Raw genomic sequence first — 23626 nt, forward strand, 5'->3', positions numbered from 1 at the left:
TGAATGCAAAGAAAATATCTGTCCACACGTATCACTGCCATCAACCTTCCTCCCACACTGTGGGTGGCTGGGCACCTACATGGGACACAGGAAGGACATTAACTGATGTAGGAGTTGGGAACCTGTTGCACAGAAGTGTGTGGACACTCCTCCTTCTATCATGCCTCAACCTTGTGGTAGAGGAAGGAAAAGTCTGTACCCAAGTTTATCCAGAACGTTCCATCAAAGGTCTGTGCCTGGTCCAGGTGTTTGATGTAAGGTTTCTATTCCTTTTAGTTTGATGTTCTCATTGTCAAAAAAGTGTTACATGGTCTGTGTCCATGAACCCACTGGCATAGGCAGATGTCAGATATGTGCAGGAACCATGTGCATCAGGAGCCCAAAGATGTGGAAGCCCTTGCTTCAACTGTGTAACCAGAAGATATGTACACTGAATAATCCAGAGTCCCTTTACAGGGACAAATGACTTCTGACTCTACCTGAACATGGAGTAATAGAGAACATTAACATGAGGTGAATGGGAGGTTGACATCAGTCATCAGGGGGTTGTTCAACAACGTGATTCTATAGAACAATTGTTCCACACCTCCCACACATACACTCTGCCTGGGGCAGGTGCAGAATATGACTTTAATTCAAATTACATTAGACTGGAAGGAAAAATAGTAACAATGGTTAGTTTTGTATGTCCCAAATAAGAGTCAGAATACTTCATAGATGCATATCAAAGAAAGATATGACTGTGATAAAAATAACCCAAAATGAAAATAACTATTACAAATTGTAGGTTAAATATCTTAGATGGATCCAGAACCCCTCATTTTTCCCTTTATGTTATTCTAATACTTTTGGCCAAATAAGCAGTGCAAATCACCAAAATAAAACTAATTATCTTGCCTTTTTTATTACTGTTAAAACTGTGCAAGGCTTACACATGCATGATTTCAACAACACAACGGAAATGCAGGGTGCTAAAACAGAAGTAGCAAAGGAGTCTGAATAAGTGAGACAGAAATATTGTATTCTGTGAATTAAAAAGAGTATTACTAAAAATATTATTTCAAAATATAAGGCAGGCTTTGGCTTGTATCTATCACAACATCCCTCAGACTCAGTCTTCCTGAAGAAAGGAGAAATCAGGATATAATCTGATCTGCCATAGACCGATGACTGAATGAATTCAGACACATGGAATCCTGCCCTTGACATGTTACCATAAATTCTTCATAATCTGTTTAACAAGGCCACCAGGGAATGTGATCATTTCACCTATCGAAAGTGAAGCTTCCATCTACCCTGTAATTCTGTTGCCTTTCTGTTCTTTAAACTAACAAAGTGATATGGTAATTATAAAAATACATAGCCATCTTTACAAGTGATCAAAACTTTCCGTCCATAGGTCATTTCTTTGATGGTCTGCATTTTCTTTCGTTAGTCAAACAAACCAAAAAACCCAGAAAATATAATTATCTGGAAAACTATATTAACTATCCTAAGATAAGCATCCAGAATCCATTCTGAAAGAGCCCTACTCTGTATGAAGCTAAATCACACAGCAAAATCTGAGAAGAGCAAATAATGATACCTCTTGTTTCCGAAGTCCCCCTAATGTGCCATATTATAGTTAACAACCTACATATTTATATCATCCAATTTCAAAGCCAATTCACAGAGCTATAGAGATACATAGTGTCATTGTAAAACATAGTGAAGATTTAAATTAAAAGATGTATTATAGTAAGAGACATCTTTCCACTAATCCCTCACAAAATGCTCTTCCTTATGTTAAGCACACTTAGCCCATCATTCTAGTCACTTTCTGAAGCAGTTCTGGAAGTTCCCTTGTGAGTGTCTTTACAAGGTGTGATCAAAACTATAATGAATGTTGCTTCTGAATGCCATCCACGGAAAGGCCATTACAGGGTGTCCCCATCTACCTCATCCATTGACTCTGGTACCATATGACTTCTGACTCTCCTCCAAAGTCAAAATGACCAAGAGAGGCAAATGTTTTGGGAGCAGCCATTGTTACAGCTAAAGATACTCACAAAAGAGGACCACCAGGACGGCTTCAGAACATGGCAAGAAATACAGCAGGAGTATGTTGAAAGAAAAATGGGAAGGGAATTTGCAGAGGGAATAATGACAACATGTTTTTGTTTTAACTATTTTTAATTAAATATTTGCCGGATATTTATTACAGCTGATCTTATCAATTTTATTATTTCAATTTTATGGATTTTCCAGAAAATTGCACTCGTTTGAAACTTTGATAAACTGACTTGACACAGGTATTTGACACCTGTTCTGTTTGATTACACACGTGATTGTCTTTTGACAGACTAATGACACAAACTAAACATCACCTTTCAGATTAACATTTTGGGCAGAAAATGGAATTCAGCTGTCATCTATTGATTAGTTTTCATAGGGCCATTTGTCCTTTAAATTTAGATTTAAACTGAGTGCTGACTTAGAAGCAATCTCCAGAGAGGGTTTTATTTTGCAATCAGTTATTTTTGGACATCCGGGTTCTAAGGACAGGAATCCTTTGAAGGGATTAAAGGTATGCTAAAATTGTTTATGAAGTAAGAGAAAGCAATCAAAATGGAATGTAAAGACATACCCTTGGTTACCACACTCCTTGCTGCACTTTCTACTCTGACCAAGCAGGGTCACAAAACATTACCCATGGTAAACTGGAAAGAAACTTTAGAGCACAATCAAATGGCAGTTTTGATGGGCATGCTCTGCTCTGCGTCCTGTGTGGCTTTCTAGGGAGGAAATGTTACAGACTAAGGTCCCCGTAGGTGTCAGACCTTGAATAGTGCCTGGTTTTTCTGACGTGTTATCACCCTCTCAGTGGGCATGGGGCTCAGAAGGACTCTGCAGCACCAAAGATCAGACAGCTATTGCTAGCAAAAGGCAACAAATTTACAGCCAAGTCTGACTGCTAAGAGCACACCATGTTAAATCCCAAAAGAACTAGAGTAAAGGACAAGGAAGAGGACACAGGGTCTCCGTGTACTCACAAAGATTCAGAGAGCATTTCTGTGAATGTAGCCAAGTAGAAAATTTGATCCTATAATGAGAAGTGTCACAACAGAGAAAACTCTATCTTATTAGATGAAATACAGTAATTTAAATTTATGAATATTTGCATAAATAATGACAGGAATAGCTCTATGTCATTTGCTGTGTATTTTGAAGAAAATAAAGAGTAAAACTAATGATCTCTTCATTTCATAATATGTACAAGTGTTCTGGGAAGACACAAATTAACAGTTTGTTGGCAAGGAATCAAAAGATTTAATAAACATTTGATGAAATAAAAAATACACAAAGTCCAACTATTTCTCACAGGCTCATTGAAACAGTAAGGAGGATTAATTAAGATTCTGTCTCTTCAAATTTTCTAATCCTGGAAAGACATATTTTGGGAAATTAATATCTCAAGTTTTCAAACATGCTTTTACTTAGTGAATGCTAATATTTGTGACATACTCATTTCTAAGAGGAATGCATGGACCCTATAGCATAATATTCTCAACATACCGTTGTTCAAGTCTTTGTGTGAAATTTCTCATATCATGTGCAGAAGGTTACTGCCCATTAGCAATGCTGAATCTTCATAAAAACAGACCACAAGAGAATCTGTTTTACTAGCTTTTCAAGATGATTCATAGAAAAGAATGTAATAAAGTCAAAGATGAGCAACAAGAAAAGAGGCTATTAGTTGTGTTTCTTTCAAATGAGAGAATATATATGCACTTTAGAAATCACATTTTTTAGGATTTGCTTATTAAAGTACAATAATCAAATAAAAGAACACATAAAGTGTGAATTCTATACATCACTTTTCATGAGGATAAGTGTCTATATAGATAGAAGGAACAAAATGGAAGGAATCATTTACCATAGCCTTTTCCCTGATTGCGTAGTTTATTTTTTTATACTTTTACTGATTATACATTATCTAAAATAAGGAAAACAAGAATTTTCACAACTAAATTATTATTTGAAACTGTAATTTTCACTTGTTTTTCAATAATAAAATACAACTTAAATGCATCTTGAAGTGCTCTCATGCATCAGCTATTTTTATCTATACTATTAGAGCTCAGATCCAGAGTTGCAAGGTCTCAGAAAAGGACCTGATTAAACTGCCCACTAGAGGGAGCAAAGTCCTGGCAACTCCTTACTAATTAATTCCCAGCTAACAAAAATACTAAATCTACAAACAATGCCAACAGCGTATAAAATGATTTTCAAATATGTAGGTGGCTATCTACAATTGGTCAGTGCACAAACAAGGAGACAACTGTCTCTTCTTGCAGTGGAAAAAGCGACACAGAGATACCAATCCCCAGTGGACATGGGTGCATGAATGGCAAAGACTTCAGAGCAGCCATCGAGACTCATGACTGTGGGGAGACAAGGAAAAAAGTCAGAGACAGAAAGTAAAATAAGTACGACAGATCCCAATTAAGAAGAGAAAAAGAGGGAGTGAAAGTTGAAGTTGAAAAGGGAGATGTAGAAAAAATTTAAACAGTCATATACAGCAATGGGAAACAGGGCAAAAGATGGCAAAGCAGACCATGAGCTTCTGATCCAGGAAGGACTTTCTTGGCTCCAGGTAGCCATGCACGAGGACCCGCGAGACCATGCTGTGTGGCCCTGGCTCCTGCTCTCTGGCTGCTCCTGAGAATGAACAACCCCAGTCGCTTATCTGTCTGACATCCCAGAGATCACTGTCCAAAACATGAATTACCTGCGAGAAGCCAAAACCATGACTATCAGCAATGGGCTTTTCATATTCCATTATGGATCTGTTAAACACATATTGCAATGTATTAAAAATGTGGTGGGAGAAAATCTGGGCAATCACCTTTAAGGGATACCATTATTATTTAATACTACTTTGATCATCTGTCTTTCTGCCATTGAATCCAAATGAAATACAGAAATTAGTACACTTTCTGAGGGAACAGGGCAAAGGTAGGATAGGTGTGCTCAACATATGTGCCTTGACCACCTCCCCAAATGTGAAACTAGAGGAGACACAGATGTGGGTAATGGAGAGAAATAAACTGATCAAAATATGTCAGATGCATGTACGCATCCGTCACGATGAATTGTTTCAGTGTGTATTAACAATATACCCTGACCCCCCCCCCAAAAAAAAAAAGATGTGAGAAAAACAAACACGTGTTGCCTAGGTACATTTATATTTTGTGCAACCAATAAGTATATGTCAACTATTTTTAATATTTTTAAACTATTTTAAATATTTCTACACTATTTTAAATATTTTTAAACTAAATCTTGAAAGTCTCCCTGAAGATCGTTTGGACTTGAGAATAAAGAAAACTTCCAGAAATTGATTTGTGTGCAGGCATAGATGTCCGCTACACTTTGAGCAGTGTCACATACATCATCATTATTATGCTACTTTCTTTTAATAAAATGAATAGAGAGATCACCTGATTTATGGTTGGTCACTGCCCTAACCTCTACTCAAATGTGACAGCAGGTTAAATAAGAATTTTCATCTCATGATGAGGACGCAGCAGCAGCATTAACATAGGAAACTCTGCCCCGTAATGAAGGAACAGGCCCGCATGACTCAGTCTCTGTCTCACACCAGGTTCCCACACAGTCAGCCTCAGTCCTGAGCTCTCAGGGCCCCTGGTTTCTCTTCTTCTGGTGAGGACTTGCACCTGCAGGCCACACGGGGGCGCTGCAGGAGCGCACAGAGGCAAAGAGACAGGGGCTGCTCCCAGGCACCGCCCCTTGTGGTCAGCAACTGAGCTGTCTACACGGACAGACCCTCATCTACCGCGCCTGACTGTCATTCAGTCAGACCAGCACGGACTCACTGTCGTAGGGGTCCCTTCATGTTGAGTAGGTTTTCAGTTTAGAGAGGGTTTTCTGCCTTGTTCTCATCTGGTCCCTTTCCTTGTGTGGCCCAGGAGAAGCAGCCATGCTGTGGGCTGTGTCTCTGCTCAATTTCCTGCCTCTTGGTAAGTGAGTGACATAGGTGCTCTCATGGTGCTTTTCCCCCCAAACATGCCAAAGAATGCCATTAACTTTTCTCAATATTTTGTGATCTTTCCACAGCAGTCAGTCAAACATCTTCCAACATGGACATGGGAATCATCTCCATCACCAGGACACCTGGGTCCACTGTGACCATCACCTGTAATTTGCATATTGGAAAGAGTTACGTCCACTGGTACCGATTTCTGGAGGGCCAGGTCCCACAACGCCTTCTTTACTATGACTTCACCAGTTCCAGGGCTGTGCTGGATTCTGGATTCATATCAAGGAAATACAGTGCTCATCAGGCCACACAGGATAGCAATAAAATTGTGGTATGGAACGTGGAAGAGAGCGACTCTGCCGTGTATTACTGTGCAGTGTGGGCAGGCACAGTGCTTCACACCTGCTCAGCGCTGCACTGAAAAGTCCGCTTGTGGCTGCTCCTGGTGCACAGGACGGATCAGCCTCCAGCTCACTTCCTGCCCTGATTTCCTCTGTGTGGTGACTGACTTCAATTTATGAGTAGACTGTCTAATTGTATATCCCTTTGCCAGAAGTGCAGTGTTTTTATTATAATCACTTCATAAGAATTCCAATAAGAAATGAAATTTTTAGACATAGTGTAATTCAACAGTGTTACAGAGAGCTGGGGGTATAGCTTGGTGGCATGGTGCCTGTCTGGTGAGCTCAAGGTCCTGAGTTCCATTCCCTGTACTCAAACAAGCAAAAACATTGTTATACAGGCATAAATTGAAAATAAAAGATTTTATCCATATAGTTTTATAAATATTCATGAATATCTATAAGGGAACATACTGTTTTTGCTTTGTAGGCTTGTCTGTGTCATTAATAATCTTCTTCTTGTGTACACTAATTAGTTGTAAAAGAGACAGAGTCAGATTAGGCTCTTTCTCAGATTCTAGGATAGACAAGAACCTGCTGTCAAGCAGGTGGTCGTGAGTTCGATCCCTGGTACTGATAAAAAAGAAAAATAAATAAATAAATATCAGGCAAGAGAGGTCTCCCCTAGAGAACATGCTCTCCCCTTACCCTAAAACTTATGTTGCTTCCTTAGACCAGAAGGGCTTGCATTTGAATCCTCCAAACCCCAGCATAGAGAGCTGAGAGGTCATGACCTCTTGTTGATGGACTATTTTGATCTAGAACTTCACCTACCTTTGTTTTAAATGTGTCTAATGTAGGCTAAATACAACTTATAGCATCACTTGGAGAAGAACAGAGACAGCCTACAAAGAGAAATAGAAGAAAAGAGAGTAGATGTCACATAAAGGAGTGTGTGGCACTAGGAATAGGCTGATTTCACTGAAAAATATGGTTGGTTGTTGCCAGCAATTGTGAGTTCTTTAATGAGGAATCACTCAGTAAGATCTTAATAATAAACAGGAGAGATGATTGTGAATATTGATGACATACAATACAATTCCTGTCCATAACACAAAGAGGCAGTCACTGGTTTTCTTCCCCAAAAGTAACATTTTGTTAATGTCGAGCTTCTAAAAAGTAGAGGAAAAGAGGAAAATTAGAGGTAAAACAATCCCCCATCTTCCTATCTGTCCATTGCTCAGCATCTATCCAATCTATTTCCAGCCAGGGTTGTACCCTGTAGACTTTGGCAAGGCTCTCACTTCCTAAAACATGAAAACGATAAAGAAGAATAGTCCTTTACGGACAAATTCTATTTCTTTTTTTTTTTTTAATGATCCCGAGACTAAACCTGGAAATTTCCCACTGAGCTGCATTCATAGTCTTTAAAATATGTGTGTGTGTGTGTATAAATATATATATATATATATATATATATACACACACACACATATATATATATATATATATATATATATATATATATATATATTAAAATTTTGAGACAGTCTACCTAATTCTTAAATTACTCAGACTGGGGCTCCAGATTTTCCTCTTCCCGCCTCGGACACTCAGCGTGCTGAGATTACCGGTGTGTCCCACTGTGTCCATTCATATGAGGGCCTCTTATATGTCTTCTGGGTTGGCCACTTTCCTCCTTCTCAGGAGCTGGACTGGCCCATGCACTGATGCTCTACTTGAGATGCCTGGACAGTTCTCAAGCCCCACCTGGGCTCTTGTGTTTAATGTTGAGGAGAAGTTTAGTGGTGAGGGTTGGTGTTGGCACACCCTGCTCGGGAACGGGCTCTGAGCAGACAAGGGACTTGTGGAATTCACAGAATTCTCACTGCTGTCTCAGAAGCAACTGCATAGGTCTAGTGGCCACCATAAGTTCAGAGCAGAAGGACATGGCAGATTTGACCTGGGTCATGCAGGTCTGCTGGCACAGAGACCCGTGATGGTGCCCACCTGGGGAAAACCACAAGGGGACAGGGAACCATGGCAAACTGTGCACTTCGCTAACTCTCTCTTGAAAGCAATTAAATGATCTTCATGAAATAACAATAATAGAAAAGGATCTCCCTAAAGATTCTAAGGACAATAAGACAATAAGGTGTATAATTTTTCCTTGGCCAAATGGACTGGTGATTGTGGGGTCATATACATCTGTGCAAAGCCCTGTGTTCTGATGACCAATCTGAAATGCCAGGAATGGCTAACATGGGTGCAGGGCCTGAGATGCCATCAGTCTGTGGACCTCCAGGAGCCCCCTTTCCATCTTGGCCTGGCACCTCCCGAGGTTCCCTTACCTGAAGGTCTCGGCTTTCTGCCTGGGTACTCATTCTGGGGATATGAGACTTTAAACCTACAAATCTTCATCAGCCTTCATCTTGGGAATGGGAAATTGTCCTCCATTCATCAAGTTAATTGAAGAATTCTTTCAAAAGAAACTGGCTTTCATTTTGATATTTTTGTACCAGTTAATCTTAACTTTCAACTTGAAATTCGAGACTCTTGGAGAAGTGATTGAGGCATGGGGTGCAATGCTCATTCTTGGACTAATACAATGATTTCACAAAGGAATATCTGTTAGATGCAGGGGTCCACTTGGAGCCTGTGGGTCCCTGGTTTTGGCCTTTGGAGGGTGTGTCACTTGCTGCCTTCTTCCCCTCTGCTCTGCCTCCTGGTCATCATAAAGGGAGCAACTTGGTGGCATCTTTTGCTTCTACCATGATGTTCCTGTCTTGGAACCAGCTGACCATGCACTTAAATATTCTGCGAAAAAAAGTCATTTTCTTACTTAAGTAATACGTATCAGATGTTTGTCTCAGTGACAGAAAAGTTGACCAATATACTACTGTTTTGTTTTTAGTTGAAATTAGTTAACTATAATTAAAGCAAAGGTTAATATTATTTCAGTAGTAGAAAAGGAGATATATATATTTCAGTAGTAGAAAATGACATATATATATATGCACATTCTTGTGATGCACACTGCTGTGTATATACACAGCAGTGTGCATCACAAGAATGCTTTTCATGCATATTTAAGTATAGAAAAACACACACCAGACTTTTGGGGATCGATATCCATTATGACAAAAACAAATCATTGTTTAAAGTGATTTACAAAGAAATTGTTAAAGCCACGAGGTCTATAAAACAAAGAGACACTACCCTCATAATGGCCTGTATAATCTATGTTTTGTGTAGTTCACAGACGGGGAAGTTCATTGAAATGGTGAGTTTTTGTTCTCTACTTATGCAAAGCTTGAGGAAAGGAGTTTACATGTTTTCTGCAAGAATTCAAGGTCCTGCTGGGATTTCTAAGCTTAGTTGGCGTAGCCCTGTGGTTGTCCTGCACCTAATGGGAAGTGACCTGGACATTCAGGCTTTCATTTTTCCCTTTACATTGCAGTAGGTGACATCCTTGACTAAAGCAACTCAGAAACACAGATACGCTTCCCAGATAAAGCTGCAGCAGGAGCAGCATCTGCTGGCACTTGTACCAGGAGAGGCTGAGGACTGGACAACGGCAGCACTGAGTTGGTAAACAACAATTACCACAGTAGTAGAAATAATCTCAAAGGATCACAAATAGAGGGTATCTTTCTCTGATAATTACTGTGCCAGCAGTCTATTGTCTCATTTGGTCTTAACAAACACTGTTTGAGGGTTCAAGTACTACTGAGCTTAACAGAGGAGAAATTGAGGGTGTTGGGATGAGTTGATTTTGCCAAGGGTAGAAAATCTGAAGCGATAGAGAGTCTCCCCCAGCACTGTGACCTTAAAGTGAAATGTGTTAATTCAACTTGCATTTTCTTATCTACAGTGAGGGCTAATGTAATCTCGCAAATGTGACTGTTATCTGTATTTCCTGTTGAAAGAATATCCCCCTTTTCCACCATTGCCCATTTTTTTTAACTGGAATATTCATTTTTTTTAGCTTATAACAGGTCTCAAACAACATTTTAGAGATGTTAGTCACTGAGTCAATATGTAGAAAATACATTACCTCATTATCTATTTTTTGCATTGTTTAGGGACTAGACATTTGCATGGCTTTTCTCATAAAATCTATCACTATCTCCTTACAGCCCCTGTTCTTGATGGTCTATCTCACCTGTAATTTGCAAGCAATTTATGAGTGATAAATTTGAATGCTCTGTGCTTTCAGTTTTATTCCACCTAAGTGCTATTTGCAAGTGGTGAAGTGTTGATTCAAGAGTATTTGTTGTCATATGAGTAGCCAATTACCAGAGGAGAATTTATGGAATATTCAATCCGGCCTCGCTGCTCTGAATGGACAGCTTCACATTATGTTAAAGTCATACACCTGTGAATCTATCTGGATTTTCAGGTGGCCCCCAAATCTTTCTCCTCTGGCACCAATGTTGGCTTCTTTTCAGTGTTTAGCTTTTATACTCTCATGGCAGCAGCCTCTTATTTGACATTTTGGTTGTTTGTCTTGACTTGTTTCTTCAGTGTTTTAATTTAAATGTTTTTGACATTTGGTTTTGTCACAGTCTAGTCTGAGCAATCCTCTGCTCCCTCATTTTCAAACCATGAGTCTCTGTTCTAGGCAGGACCTTCCTGGGTTCGGCGAGGAGCACATGAGGACCCTTGAGAGCATCCTGCATGTGGCCTGGGCCTCTGCTCTCTGGCTGCTCTTGTGTTTGTCTCCTGCCCTTAAATACATGGTCACTGCAAGAAGAGGATGAACATCCCAAATTCCTTCCCTGTCTAGTTTCCAGAACACACTGCAGGAAAGATGAATGATCTAGAAGGGAGACAAAAGTATGACTGTTAGAAATAGTTTTTCCACATTCCATTATGGAACTTTTAAGTGTATCCTTAATTTATTAAGAATTGTGGTGGGAGAAAATCTGAATGATCACATTGAAGTAGGATCACTATTTTGCTATACTACTTGGATCATCTATTTTTCCATCAATGAATCCAAATGAAATACAGAAGTCAGAAGTCAGGAACACTTGCTGAGGGCACAGGACAATGGGAGGTGGAAGTGATTACAACACAGTCTAGAGCCAGACCTAAGTGAAGGTGTTTCGGGTCAACAGTGAAGAGCTTTCATCTCAGGACAAGAGCATGGATTCAGGATTCACAAGGGAGAGGGAACAGCAGCCTCACAAGGGACAGGATTGTGCTATCCAGGTTCAGCCTCCACCATGAACACACCCAGCCAGCCTCAGTCCAGAGCTCTCAGGTCCCCTGGCTTCTCTTCCTCTGGAGAAGACTTGCTCCCGATGGCCACATGGGGGCGCTGCAGGACATTTAAAGGCCAAGAAGCTGGGGGTTCCTTCCAGGCACCTCCCCTTCTGGTCCCCAACTGGGCTGTCTCTTCAGACCCTCTGATATTACCTCTGTCTCCTGCTCAGGAAGACAGACAAGGGCCAGTTCACTGCTTTAGGAGACTGAGTTTGCACTGGGTTTTCTCTTCCTCCTGTCTTCTGGTCCTGCTCCTTGAAAGGCCCAGGAGAAGCAGCCATGCTGTGGGCTGTACCTCTGCTTCTGGCTTTCCTGCCTCCTGGTAAGTGAGTGGCATGGATGCTCTTGATGTAATTTTTTTCCCAGCCGTGCCAAGGAATGCAACTAACTCTCCTTTGTTATTTTGTCCTGTTTCCACAGCAGGCAGTCAAACATCTTCCAACATGGATGAGGGAATGACAGTAATGACCAGGTCACGAGGGTCATATGTGGAAATCACTTGCAGTGTGTACACAGGAAGCAGGTACACGCACTGGTACCAGTTCCGAGAGGGGCAGGTCCCACAACGTCTGCTGTATTATGACTCCTCCAGATCGAAAGCTGTGTTGGATTCGGGAGTGAGCGCAGCCAAATATGATGCTTATAGTGGCTCAGGAAAGAGCAATAAATTCGTGGTACGGAATGTGGAAGAAAGCGACTCTGCCGTGTATTACTGTGCCGCCTGGACAAGCCACAGTGCTTCACACCTGCTCAGTGCTGCACTGAAAAGTCTGCTTGTGACTGCACCGGGTGCACAGGACGGACCAGCCCCCAAGTAACTTCCTGCTTTGACATTCACTAGGGTGTTATTGAATTCTGCCTCATGTTTCAACTGAGTATTTTTTGCCAAAGAGCACTGCTTTTATTAAAATAAATTTGGAGTAATTCTAGTAAGTGATGAGTTTTTTTTTTATAAACAAATTTATTTCACAATATTATAGAGGCTTAGATTGAAAGTAATATAGATATATATGTGTATATAATTCATAAATTTCTATCAAGGGCCATACTCTTTCTGATCTTCCAGTCTCTTCTGGGTCTGGGCCACTAACCATGGTCATGTCATGCACATGCAGGTTATTCCATATTGTTGAATTCACAAGTCAGCCTAGGCTCATTCTTAGTTCCCTGAACCGCTAGCACACTGCTGGTCCAGGCCAGAGTCACTCCTTGCAGCCCCAGATGTCATGTTGCCAGATTTTGACTCTCATATCTGCACTCAAGGTGACCTAGATCCAGTTCTGCCCTTCCCAGCATCTGCATGGTCATGCCAGGGGTGCTGAGGTCTGGACTCCTGGAACAGCTTCCTCTAGGTTAGGAAGAGGAGGACATAGGTGGAGAGGCCTGCTTCCCCTCTCCCAAATTTATGTCTCTTCTGCAGACCAGAAGGCTCTGGATTTGAATTCTGCAAACCCCTCATGAGGGCTAGAAGTTCAGGAACTTCTCGTATTGAGTATGTCTGGATGAAGGATATACCCTAATATTGTTTGCAGTTTAACTAATGTAGACTAACGTGATTTACAGCACCATGGAGAGAAATTTCCAGGTTTCTCTCATAAAATCTACTTGTTTTGCATTACAGCTCATGTTCTCAGTAATCTCACTCACCTGTAGCTTATATGCAATTTATGAATGATAAATTTGAATGATTTGTACTTATATTTTGATTATACTTCAGTACTATTAGAAAGTGGTGAAATACTGATTCAACTGTATTTGTTCCCATATCAATTACTAAAGAAAAATTTTTTGAATATTTAATCCAGTCTAGCTGCTCTGTACAGCTTAACCCTATATTGAAGTTGCATGCACCTGTGAATCTTTCTGGTTCGCACTGTGTCCCACAAATCTTTCTCCTCTGGCACCAGTGTGGCTTCTATTCAGTGTTTAGCTCTCATTCTCTGGTAGATGCAGCTTCCTACTTGACCTTTTGGTTGGTTGTTTGGAATGTTTTGACATTTTTGTTTAAATATTTTTGATATTTTATTTTGTCACAGTCTTGTGTGACAACAGTTCTCTCATCTCATTTTCAAATCATGAGCCCCTGGCTCAGGAAAGACCTTCCTAGGTCCAGCAGTGCATGAGGACCAGGAGACCAGGGCCTTGGTCTCTGCTCGCTGGCTTCTCCTGTGTTTGCTGCCTGTCCCTGAATACATGGTCCCTTGAGGCAGAGGACTAAGCTCCCAAGTTCCTCACTTCTGTGATTTTCTTGGGGTCACCCGAACAATAGATGAATTACCTGGGAGAGGTCAAACCTGGAGCTATCAGGTAAACTTTTTCCACATTTCATTATGCATCCTTTAAACATATGTCGTCATATATTAACAAATGTCATAGAAGAAAATCTGTATAATCTCCTTGAAGTGGTACCATTATTTTGTCATACTACTTTGATCATCTGTCTTTTCATTATTGAATCCAAATGAAATGCTGAAGTCAGTAGACTTTCTGAGGGTTCAGGGCAAAGACAGGATGGATGTGTTCAACATATGTGCTTTGATCACCTCTCCAAATGAGGAAGTACAGGTGCTGTAATGTGGGTAATGGTAGAGAATTAAATGACTAAATGCGTCAGATGCTTATAAGAATCTGTGAAAATGAAATGTATTAATGTGTATAAACAATATATGTAAATATAAAGTTGAAAAAATAAACACATGATGCATAGTTACATTTGTATTTTGTACAAAAATAGAGTATGTACCAAATATTTCCTGAAATGATCCCCTTCATATTCTTTAAGTCTGGAAGCCTATCTGAATATCATTTGACTTAATGATAAAGAAAACTTCTAATACAGTGATTTGTGTGAATTCCCACATGGAAACTTCACTTCAAACAGTGTTGCATGCATCAGCATCATCAATCCTCGCTTCTTTTAATAAGATGGATACTGGGATTGTCCAATTTGTGGATGGTGATGGTGCCATACTCTACTCAAATGTGAAGCTAGGTCAGGGTAAAGAAGAACTGTCATTGCACAACAACATAGCAGTGGCATTAACACAGGAAACTACACTGTAGTGAGATCACTGCACGCAAGGGATAGGCACATGCAATTCAGGCTCTCCCTCCCACCATGTTCACTCTCAGCCAGGCTGAATCCTGAGTTCTTAAGGCTCTTGGCCTGCTTATTGCTCCTGGAAGCCACAGGGGGCGCTACAGGATGTCCCAAAGGCAAAAATGAGGGGCTCCTCCCAGGCACCGCCCTTTCTGGTCACTAACTGGGATGTCTTCTCAAACAGACCCTTGTCTGCTGCAGCTGCCTGTCATTCAGTCAGGAAGATCAACACCAGCTAGCTCTCCTAGGGAGCCCTTCATGTTGAGTAGGGTTTGAGTTTGGAGAGAGCTTTCTGGTCTTCTCATCTGCTCCCTCTCCTTGGAAGGCCCAGGAGAAGCAGCCGTGCTGTGGGCTGTGCCTCTGCTTCTGGCTTTCCTGCATCCTGGTAAGTGAGTGGCATGGGTGCTCTTATGGTCTTCTTTCCCAAACAGGCCAAACGATTTCATTAACTTTTCTTCATTGTTCGTGGTGTTTCCACAGCTGGCAGTCAAACATCTTCCAATGTAGAATCGGGAATGATCACACTCATCAGGAAACCTGGGTCCATGCTGACCATCGACTGTGATGTGCCTGCGGGAAAGAGCCACGTCCACTGGTACCAATTTCAGGAGGGCCAGGCCCCACACCGCCTTCTCTACTATGACTCCTCCAGCTCCAAGGCTGTGCTGGATGCAGGAGTCAGATCAGGGAAATACAGTGCTTACCAAGTCACACAGCATAGCAGCAAATTCGTAGTCCTGGGTGTGGAAGAAAGCGACTCCGCCGTGTATTACTGTGCAGTGTGGGCAGGCACAGTGCTTCACACCTGCTCAGTGCTGCACTGAAACATTAGCTTGTGGCTGCTCCTGGTGCACAGGACGGATCAGCCTCCAGCTCACTTCCTGCCCTGATTTCCTCTGTGTGGTGATTGACTTCAGTGTATGAGTAGACCGAGTGTCTAATTGGATATCCCTTTGTCAGAGGTGCAGTTTTTGTTTTAATCACTTCATAGTGATTCCAAGAAGAGTTACATACTTAGAAATAGTTTAATTCTAAGTCATAGTGGAATAAACTGACAGTGAACCTTTTTTCCTTATGTTTTCATGAATATGTGTATGCAAGTGTTTTGTTTCTGGTCTTCTCTGATGGCCTAAAGCCTGCTCTGTTACTCAGAAACAACATGTTGTACCCAAGGTTCACATGATAGGGTCTCACCTTCAGGTCCCAGATGTACACTAAGGATCTGCCTGACCCACATCTGCTACTCCATCTTAAGCATGGACTTCTCCAAGGGCCTGAGGCTGGCTCCTCCAGATTGGTTTCCCCTGGAAGAACATGCTGCTCACTTACCCAAACTTCATATCTCCTCCATAGATCATACAGGTCTGGGTTTGAATCCTCAAGCCCCTTCTGAGGACGGAGGGCTCATAACCTCCTGTCTATGGAGCGTTTTAATCTAACACATTTAAAGACATCTAATGTACACCAAACAAAGTACAGCCTCACCGGGAGAAGATCAGAAACAGCATCTCAGAGACAAATACAAGGGAATAAACAGAAATCAGCACAAATGTGTATAGCATTAGAAACGGGCAGACTGTATTAAAATATATGTCTGATTGTGTCCAGCAGTTGTGCAATGTTAATGAGGATCCCTCAATAATAAGACCAGGATGGCAATGGGGAGAAACACTAGTGAACGCTGATCACACAAAATACAATGTATTTTCATGTCACAATTGGTAGTTATTGTATTTTCTCCAAATTAAGGTTTTCTTATTCCTGAGCACCTAAGAAGTAGAGGAAAATAAGAGACAAAGAATCCCCCTATTTTCCCAACAGTCCACTCTTCACAGTTATTCAGTCTATTTTCCAATCCAGGAAAAACTGTAGTCATTGGCAAACCTGTCACTGTCTAAAGCATGTAAAAGATAAAGCCGAACAGTCTTTTACTGAAACCTCTAGTTCTCCTTCTTTTTTTTTTTTCCATGACCTTAGAACTAAACCTGAAACCTTCCCACTGAGCTACATTCATAGTGTTTAAATACATATTTTTTTAAACTCTAAGACAGAGACTTGTGAATTCTCTATTGACTGAGGCTAATGCTCCAAATTTTCATCCTCCTGCCTCAGCCACCAGGAATGCTGAGATCACAATTGGCCCACGTTCCCACTCACATGAGAGCTTCTTGTGTGCTCTGCCCTGTTGCCTTTTCTTGCTCCTTGGGTCCTGGACTGATCCACTGCTTTGCTGCTCTACATGAGACACCTGGGGTCTCAAAGGCCACCTGGGCCCTTGTGTGTCAGTATGACAAGTTTGTCAGTGTAGGGAATGACGTTTGCACAGCCTGTTCTGAGCAGACAAAAGTCTTGAGGAATCTACAGACTTCTGGCCTCCACATCCAAAGGGATTCCACAGGTCCAGCAGCCATCACAGATCTAAAACAGAAGGTCACGCAGGTTGACCATGTGTCCTGGAGGCCTGGTGGCACAGAGACCAGAGATGGTGCTCACCTCAAAAATATCTCAGAGAAACAGGAAATCATGGCAGGCTGACAACTTCACCAGCTCTCTTTGGAAGTTAAGGAAATGAACATCCTGAAACAGTAATAAAAAAGGTATCTTTCTAAAGATTTTAAGAACAAATGAGACAACAAAGTGTGTAACTTTTACTAGGGTCAATAGATTGATGATCATGGTATCATGTAGATGTGGGCAAAGCTTGTTATGTGGCTGAGCAATCTGAAACTTCAGAGATGCCTACCCTTGTGAAGGGGTGAGATACTGTCGCACTGTGGACCTCCCAGCACGCCCCTCTGGAGGAGGGCATATCATTTGCCACATTTTTCCTTCTGCCCTGCCTCCTGCATGTCACAAAATGAGAAACTTTGCTGTTTCACCTGCTTCCTCCATCATCTCTCTGCCTTGGGACCACCTGATCATGGACTGAAACCTTGTGTGAAATAAAACCTTTTTCCTCCTTAAGTAATAAACATCGAGTGTTTTGTTCCAGTGACAGAAAACTTAAAGAACACATGAATGTTTTGTTTTTTAGTTGAAATTAAATAACTAATTAAAGCAAAAAGAAATAGTACTTTAATTGCAGAAAAGGAGATATATTCCTAGTGTTGTGTATCCAATCACAGTTTTTCATGCACATTGTGGTATAAAACAGCACAAATCCAGTTTCTGAGCATGTGATATTTACATTAGCAAAATAGAAATCGTCATTTGAAATGAAATAATTGAAATCACGAAGGAAATAAAATGAAGAGACGCTAACCTCATTAAGGCCTGCCAAATCTGTGTCCCGGGTAGCATACGGAGTGCAAAGTTTATTGAGATAGTGAACTTTTGTGCTCTCTTAATTCACAGCTTGAGGCCTGGAGTTTACATGTTTTCTGAAAGAGTTCAGAGTCCTTCTGGGATTTGTTGGCTTAGTTTGCATAGCCCTGTGGCTGTCCTGCACCTGAGGGCAGTGAGTTCAGTATCCAGGCTTTCCCTGTCTCCTTGTGGTGGGGGAGGTGACATCCTTGGCTGAAGCAACTCACAAGCACAGAGGGAGGCCCTTGGGGTGAGCTGCAGCAGGAGCAGAATAGCCTGGACTTGTCCCCAAAGAGGCTGAGGGACTAGGAAAGACAATGGCAGTGCTCACCTGTGTCTGCTGCAGGGAAGGAAGTGAGGCCTGAGCACACAGCTAGGACCAGGGACAGCAGAACTGACTAATGCGAAGATGTCTGTTTAGTCATTACCAACGTAGAGAACATGACTTCATTAAATATGTTTACAACAAAACCACAGTATGTCATCTGTACAATCATGAACACACATAGAATGCATTAAAACTGTAAATTCTTTCACGGAAGGTTACTTTTAAAAATTTTGAGAGTTAGATCCCCCTTTAAAAAGTCTCCATCAATAGACACACTCTTTATATCACGGTATTTAAATTTTATAGATAAAGGCTACCTATTTAGAAGCATAAATCTCAATAGACATTTTGCTCACTTATGAAGTCCAGGGCTGGGGTTTGGAGCCCCTCCCAATCCCATGCATGACATTTCTTCCTGCAGCAATTTCAGAGTAACAGAGGCATCACCACTGAAGGCCTCCGACACAGAAAGACCTATGTGTTCTTCCTAATTTTTCCTATCCAGGAATGGGAAGGGTCCTGGAACAGGATGTACAGGAAGATTCTCTTCCAGATGAGGAACTCAAGAAGACCTCAGCCCTGGATTCTTGTACCATGTAGTGAGTAGAAATTTACAAGCTTTTCTCATAAAATCTACTGGTTTTACCCTACATATCCACTCATCGATGGTCTAACTCAGATTTATATGCAATTTATGAATGATAAATTTGAATGCTTTAAGTTTTACCACAACTGAATGCTATTTTTAAGTGGTGACATATTAAGATTTTTCATTCCTGTATGATGAGCTGATTTCCAAAGGAGAATTTATTGAATACTTAATCCAGCCTGGCTGCTCTGAATGTACAGCTTCACCCTGTGTTACAGTCTCATGCACCTGTGGGTCCTTCTGGATTTTCCACTGTGTCACAGAGTTGTTTCTCCTCTCTCAGCAGGGTTGGCATCTTTTTAGTGCTTAGCTTTCATGCAGAAGAGAAGGCAGCTTCCTATCTGACATTTTGGTTGTATGTTTGGCATTTTTTGGGCATTTTTGTTTAAATACTTTTGATATTTTCTTTGGCTACACTCTACTGTGATAGGAATACCATGCTGACTCATTTTCAAACCATAAGCCTGTGTTCCAGGAGGACCTTCTTGGCTCCAGACAGCAGTGTATGGGGACCCGTGAGACCATCCTGCACATCACCTGGGCATCTGCTCTCTGGATGCCTCTCTTAGGGCCTTTCCTTGAAATCATGGTTCCCTCGGGGCAGAGGATGCACAGCACAAATCCCTTTCCTGTCTGACTTCCCTGAAGTCACCAAACAAAAAAAAAAAAGATATATGAGAGAAGTCAAAACCGCGACTGTCAGGGACATTTTTTTCACATTCCCTTAAGAATCTGTTAAACCTGTATTTTAATGTTTTAATGACTATGAAGAGAGAAAATCTGAATATTCTCCTATAAGTGGTATCTTTATTTCCTTACAGTAGTTTGGCTCTCTGTCTTCCTGTCAATGAAATATTGAAGTCACCATGTTTTCTGAGGGCACAGGGTCATGAGGGAGGGGATGGATGTGTTCAGTATATATGCCTTGGCCCCCTGTCTCAGAAACAAGAGGCGAGACAGAGCATGGTGAGTTATGGAGGTGGTTAAAATGATGAAAATATGTCAGATGCATGTATGAATCTGTCAAAATGAAATTTATTAATCTGTATAAACAAGATACTCTGATAAAGGGCTGGGGATTTAGCTCAACGGCATAAGCACCTGCCTTGCAAGCAGGTGGTTCTTAGTTCAATCCCCGGTACCAATTAAAAAAAAAAAAAAAGATAGTCTGATAAAAAGAAAAGTGTGAGGAAAATGAACAAAAGTTGACTTGGTATATTTGTATTCTGTACAAACATTAAGTAAATATCATATATTCCCTGCAATGGTACAGTTTGTATGCTAAAACTAAATCTTGCTAGTGTGCCTGAAGATCATTTTGACTTGAGGCTGAAGAAACTTTCTAACAAGTTGATTTGTGCACATGAGTTTGTGACAGCAGCACACGAAGCAATGTCTCCTGTTTCAACATCATCGGTCCCAGTTTCTTTTATTAAGACCAACACAGGGATTATCCAATTGATGGTGGGTGACTGCACACATTCTTCTCACAGATAAGAGTACAGGTCAGGATAATAACGGAGAATTTTCATTGACGACAAGAAAATGGTGGCAGTGTTAACCTAGGACGCTCTACACTGTAATGAAGTCACTGTTACCACAAGGGACAGACCCGCGTGATTGAGGCTCTTCCTCCTACCATGTTCAAGCTTACCAGCCTCAGCTTTGAGCTGTGGAGCATTTTGCTTGGAGGACTTGCTCACAGTACCACACGGGGGCACTGCAGGAGCACACAAAGGCAGAGAAGGGAGACTCCTCCCAGGCACCGCCCACTCTGGTCACCAACTGGGCAGGCTTCTAGAACAGACCCTTACCTACTGTAGCTGCATGTCACTCAGCCAGGAAGATCAGCACCAACTCACTGTTGTGGGGGCCCCTTCATGTGGAGTAGGATTTGAGTTTGAAGGGGGCTTTCTGTTCTCTTCTGCTCCTTCTCTTCCCAGGAGTAGCAGCCATGCTGTGTGCTGTGTCTCTGCTTCTGGCTTTCTTGCATCCTGGTAAGTGTGCGTCATAGGTGTTGTGGTATTTTTTCTATAAACATGCCAGACAATGTCAATAATAATTTTTCTTTATTTTGTGATCTTCCCACAGCAGGCAGTCAAACATCTTCCAACATGGAAATGGGAATGATCTCAGTCACCAGGACACCCGGCTCACATTTGACAATCACTTGTGATTTGCACACAGAAAAGAGCTACGTCCACTGGTACCGATTTCGGGAGGGCCAGGCCCCACAACGCCTTCTCTATTATGACCAGTCTAGCTCCAAGGTTATGCTGGATTCGGGATTCAGACCAGGGAAATACAATGCTTATCAAGCCACATGGAAGAGCAATAAGTTTGTAGCAAGGAATGTGGAAGAAAGCGATTCTGGCGTGTATTACTGTGCAATCTGGGCAGGCACAGTGCTTCACACCTGCTCAGCGCTGCACTGAAAAGTGTGCTTGTGACTGCTCCTGGTGCACAGGAAGGATCAGCCTCCAGCTCACTTCCTGCCCTGATTTCCTCGGTGATGTGATCAAATTCCATTTGACGAGTGGACTGAATGTCTATTTGTCTATAGCTTTACAGAAGTGAGGGCTTTTTCTGTTGTTGTTTTAATCACTTCATAAGAATTCCAGTAAGAGATGAAAATTTTAGGAGCACTTTATTCAGCAGTGTTTTAGAGGTATAAATTGAAAGTAAATCTTTTAAACACATGTAGTCTCTTAAAAATCTGTAAGACAATATCCGATGTTTGGTCTTCTGGGCTTCTCTGGTCACTAACAGTCTTCATCCTGTGTGCACCCAATTTGTTCTAAAACTCACAGTGTCAGTGTAGACTTCTCAGATGCTGGGAATTCCAGGAGTGAGCTGTCTCAGTCAGAAGCAACACTTAGTATCTGCGGATCACATGCAAATGTCCCACACCCAACTCCCAGATCTTCACTAAGCATCTGCCTGACCCACATCTGCTACTCCAACCTCTGCATGGCCCCATCAAGGCTCTGAATCTTGAGTCCTCCATATTGGCCTACCCTAGGGAACATGCTGCTCCTTCCTGCAAAATTTATGCCTCTTCTACTGACCAGAATGTGATGGATTTGAATTTTGCAAACCTCACCTGAGGGGTAAGGACTCAAGACCTCTTGCCTAAGGAGTGTTTTGATCTAGGATTTCCCCTAACATCATATTAAAGAAAAGTGTAGACGAATCCATCGTACAGCATCTTTGAGAGATCAGAGACAGTATCCAAGGGAGAGGAGTGGAAGAGATGAGAGAAGCTGCGAGCCAAAAAGCTAGGAATGGAGAGATCTTATTAAATATATGGCTGATTGTGCCCAGCAGTTGTGAAAATGTCTAATGTCTAGTGAGGTATCACCCAATAATGAGACCAGGATAACAAGTGGGAGAGCATTTGTGAGTGCTGATTGCACCTGATACAATTCATTTGCATAATATAATGGGTAGTTATTGTTTTTTATTTCCCAACGCAATATTTTGTTACTGCTAATCATGTAAAAATTAATGGAAAAGAAAAAGATTCCCCCTTCTTACTATTAGTCTGTTGCTCACAGTCAGTCTATGATTTCCAGTCTAGGATTGCACTGTGTGCAAAGCTCTCACCTCCTAAAGCATATAAAGGATAAAGTGGAGCACTTCTTTATGAAAAAATTGTTTACTTTTTAATTTTAATATTAATTTTTATTTTATGCATGACCCTGGGGCTAAACCTGGAAGCTTTCCACTGAGCTCCATTCATAGTCTTTAAAAATATATATTTTCAAATTTCAAGAGAAGGCCTTGTAAATTCCCTACTTGCTCAGGATGAGGCTCCAAATTTCCATGCTCCTGCCTCCGCTACCAGGAATGCTGAGACCACAGGTTGTCCCAACGTGCCCACCCTCATGAGAGCTTCCTGTGTGTTCTGGTTCTTGTATCTCAGAATTCACTGCTTCTCTGCTATACTTGAGATTTCTGGACAGTTCCTAAACGCCAACATAGGCCCTTGTGTTTCAGCAAGGTAAGAAGCTTGTCATGGATTTGCCTAGTGTTTGCAGAGCTCACTCCGAGCAGACAAGAGTTACGTGGAATCCACAGACTTCTTTTTTCCACATCTAAAGGGACTCCACAGGTCCAGCAGCCCCCATTGATCCAAAGTAGAAGGTCCTGCAGGTTGAACTGTGTCCTGGGGGCCTGGTGACACAGAGCCCAGTGATTGCGCTCATCCACAGAAGACCACAGGGAAACAGGAAATCGTGGCAGTCTGACAATTTAGCCAAATCTCTCTTGAAATGAAGTAAATGATTTTCCTGAAATAGCAATAATACAAAAGAATCTCACTAAAGATTGTAAGACAAGATAAGATAACAAACTAACTTATACTCACGTGAATAGACAGATCTTTATGAAATGATACTGGGCAAAGCATGTGTTTTGCTGAGCAATGTGAGACTTCAGAAATGACTAACCTGGTTGAAGGGCCTGATATGCCATCTCCCTGTGAACTCCCCATATCTGCGCTCTGCATCCTGACCTGGCATCTCCTCAGGTTCCCTCAGCTGAAGGTCACCTCTGCGTTCTTCCTGGACGCTCAGCCTGAAAGAATGAA

General features: G+C 41.6%; 3 gene segments (V, D, J or C); all 3 read left to right on the top strand.

Annotated features, from left to right (window-relative positions):
* Positions 1–5817: 5817 nt before the first annotated feature.
* Positions 5818–6806, top strand: LOC106027733 (T cell receptor gamma variable 8-like). The segment is given in 2 exon segments: positions 5818–6023; positions 6121–6806. Coding segments are annotated over 2 exon segments (384 nt in total).
* A 4991-nt stretch (positions 6807–11797) lies between these two features.
* On the top strand, positions 11798–12604 carry LOC134472464 (T cell receptor gamma variable 8-like). The segment is given in 2 exon segments: positions 11798–11977; positions 12076–12604. Coding segments are annotated over 2 exon segments (441 nt in total).
* An 8162-nt stretch (positions 12605–20766) lies between these two features.
* LOC134472465 (T cell receptor gamma variable 8-like) lies at positions 20767–21669 on the top strand. The segment is given in 2 exon segments: positions 20767–21032; positions 21130–21669. Coding segments are annotated over 2 exon segments (384 nt in total).
* The last annotated feature ends 1957 nt before the right edge of the window (positions 21670–23626 follow it).

Source organism: Cavia porcellus, unplaced genomic scaffold, assembly GCF_034190915.1.
Source record: "Cavia porcellus strain 051 isolate PalLab524CR breed Dunkin Hartley unplaced genomic scaffold, mCavPor4.1 scaffold_23, whole genome shotgun sequence".
Classification (NCBI taxonomy): Eukaryota; Metazoa; Chordata; class Mammalia; order Rodentia; family Caviidae; genus Cavia; species Cavia porcellus.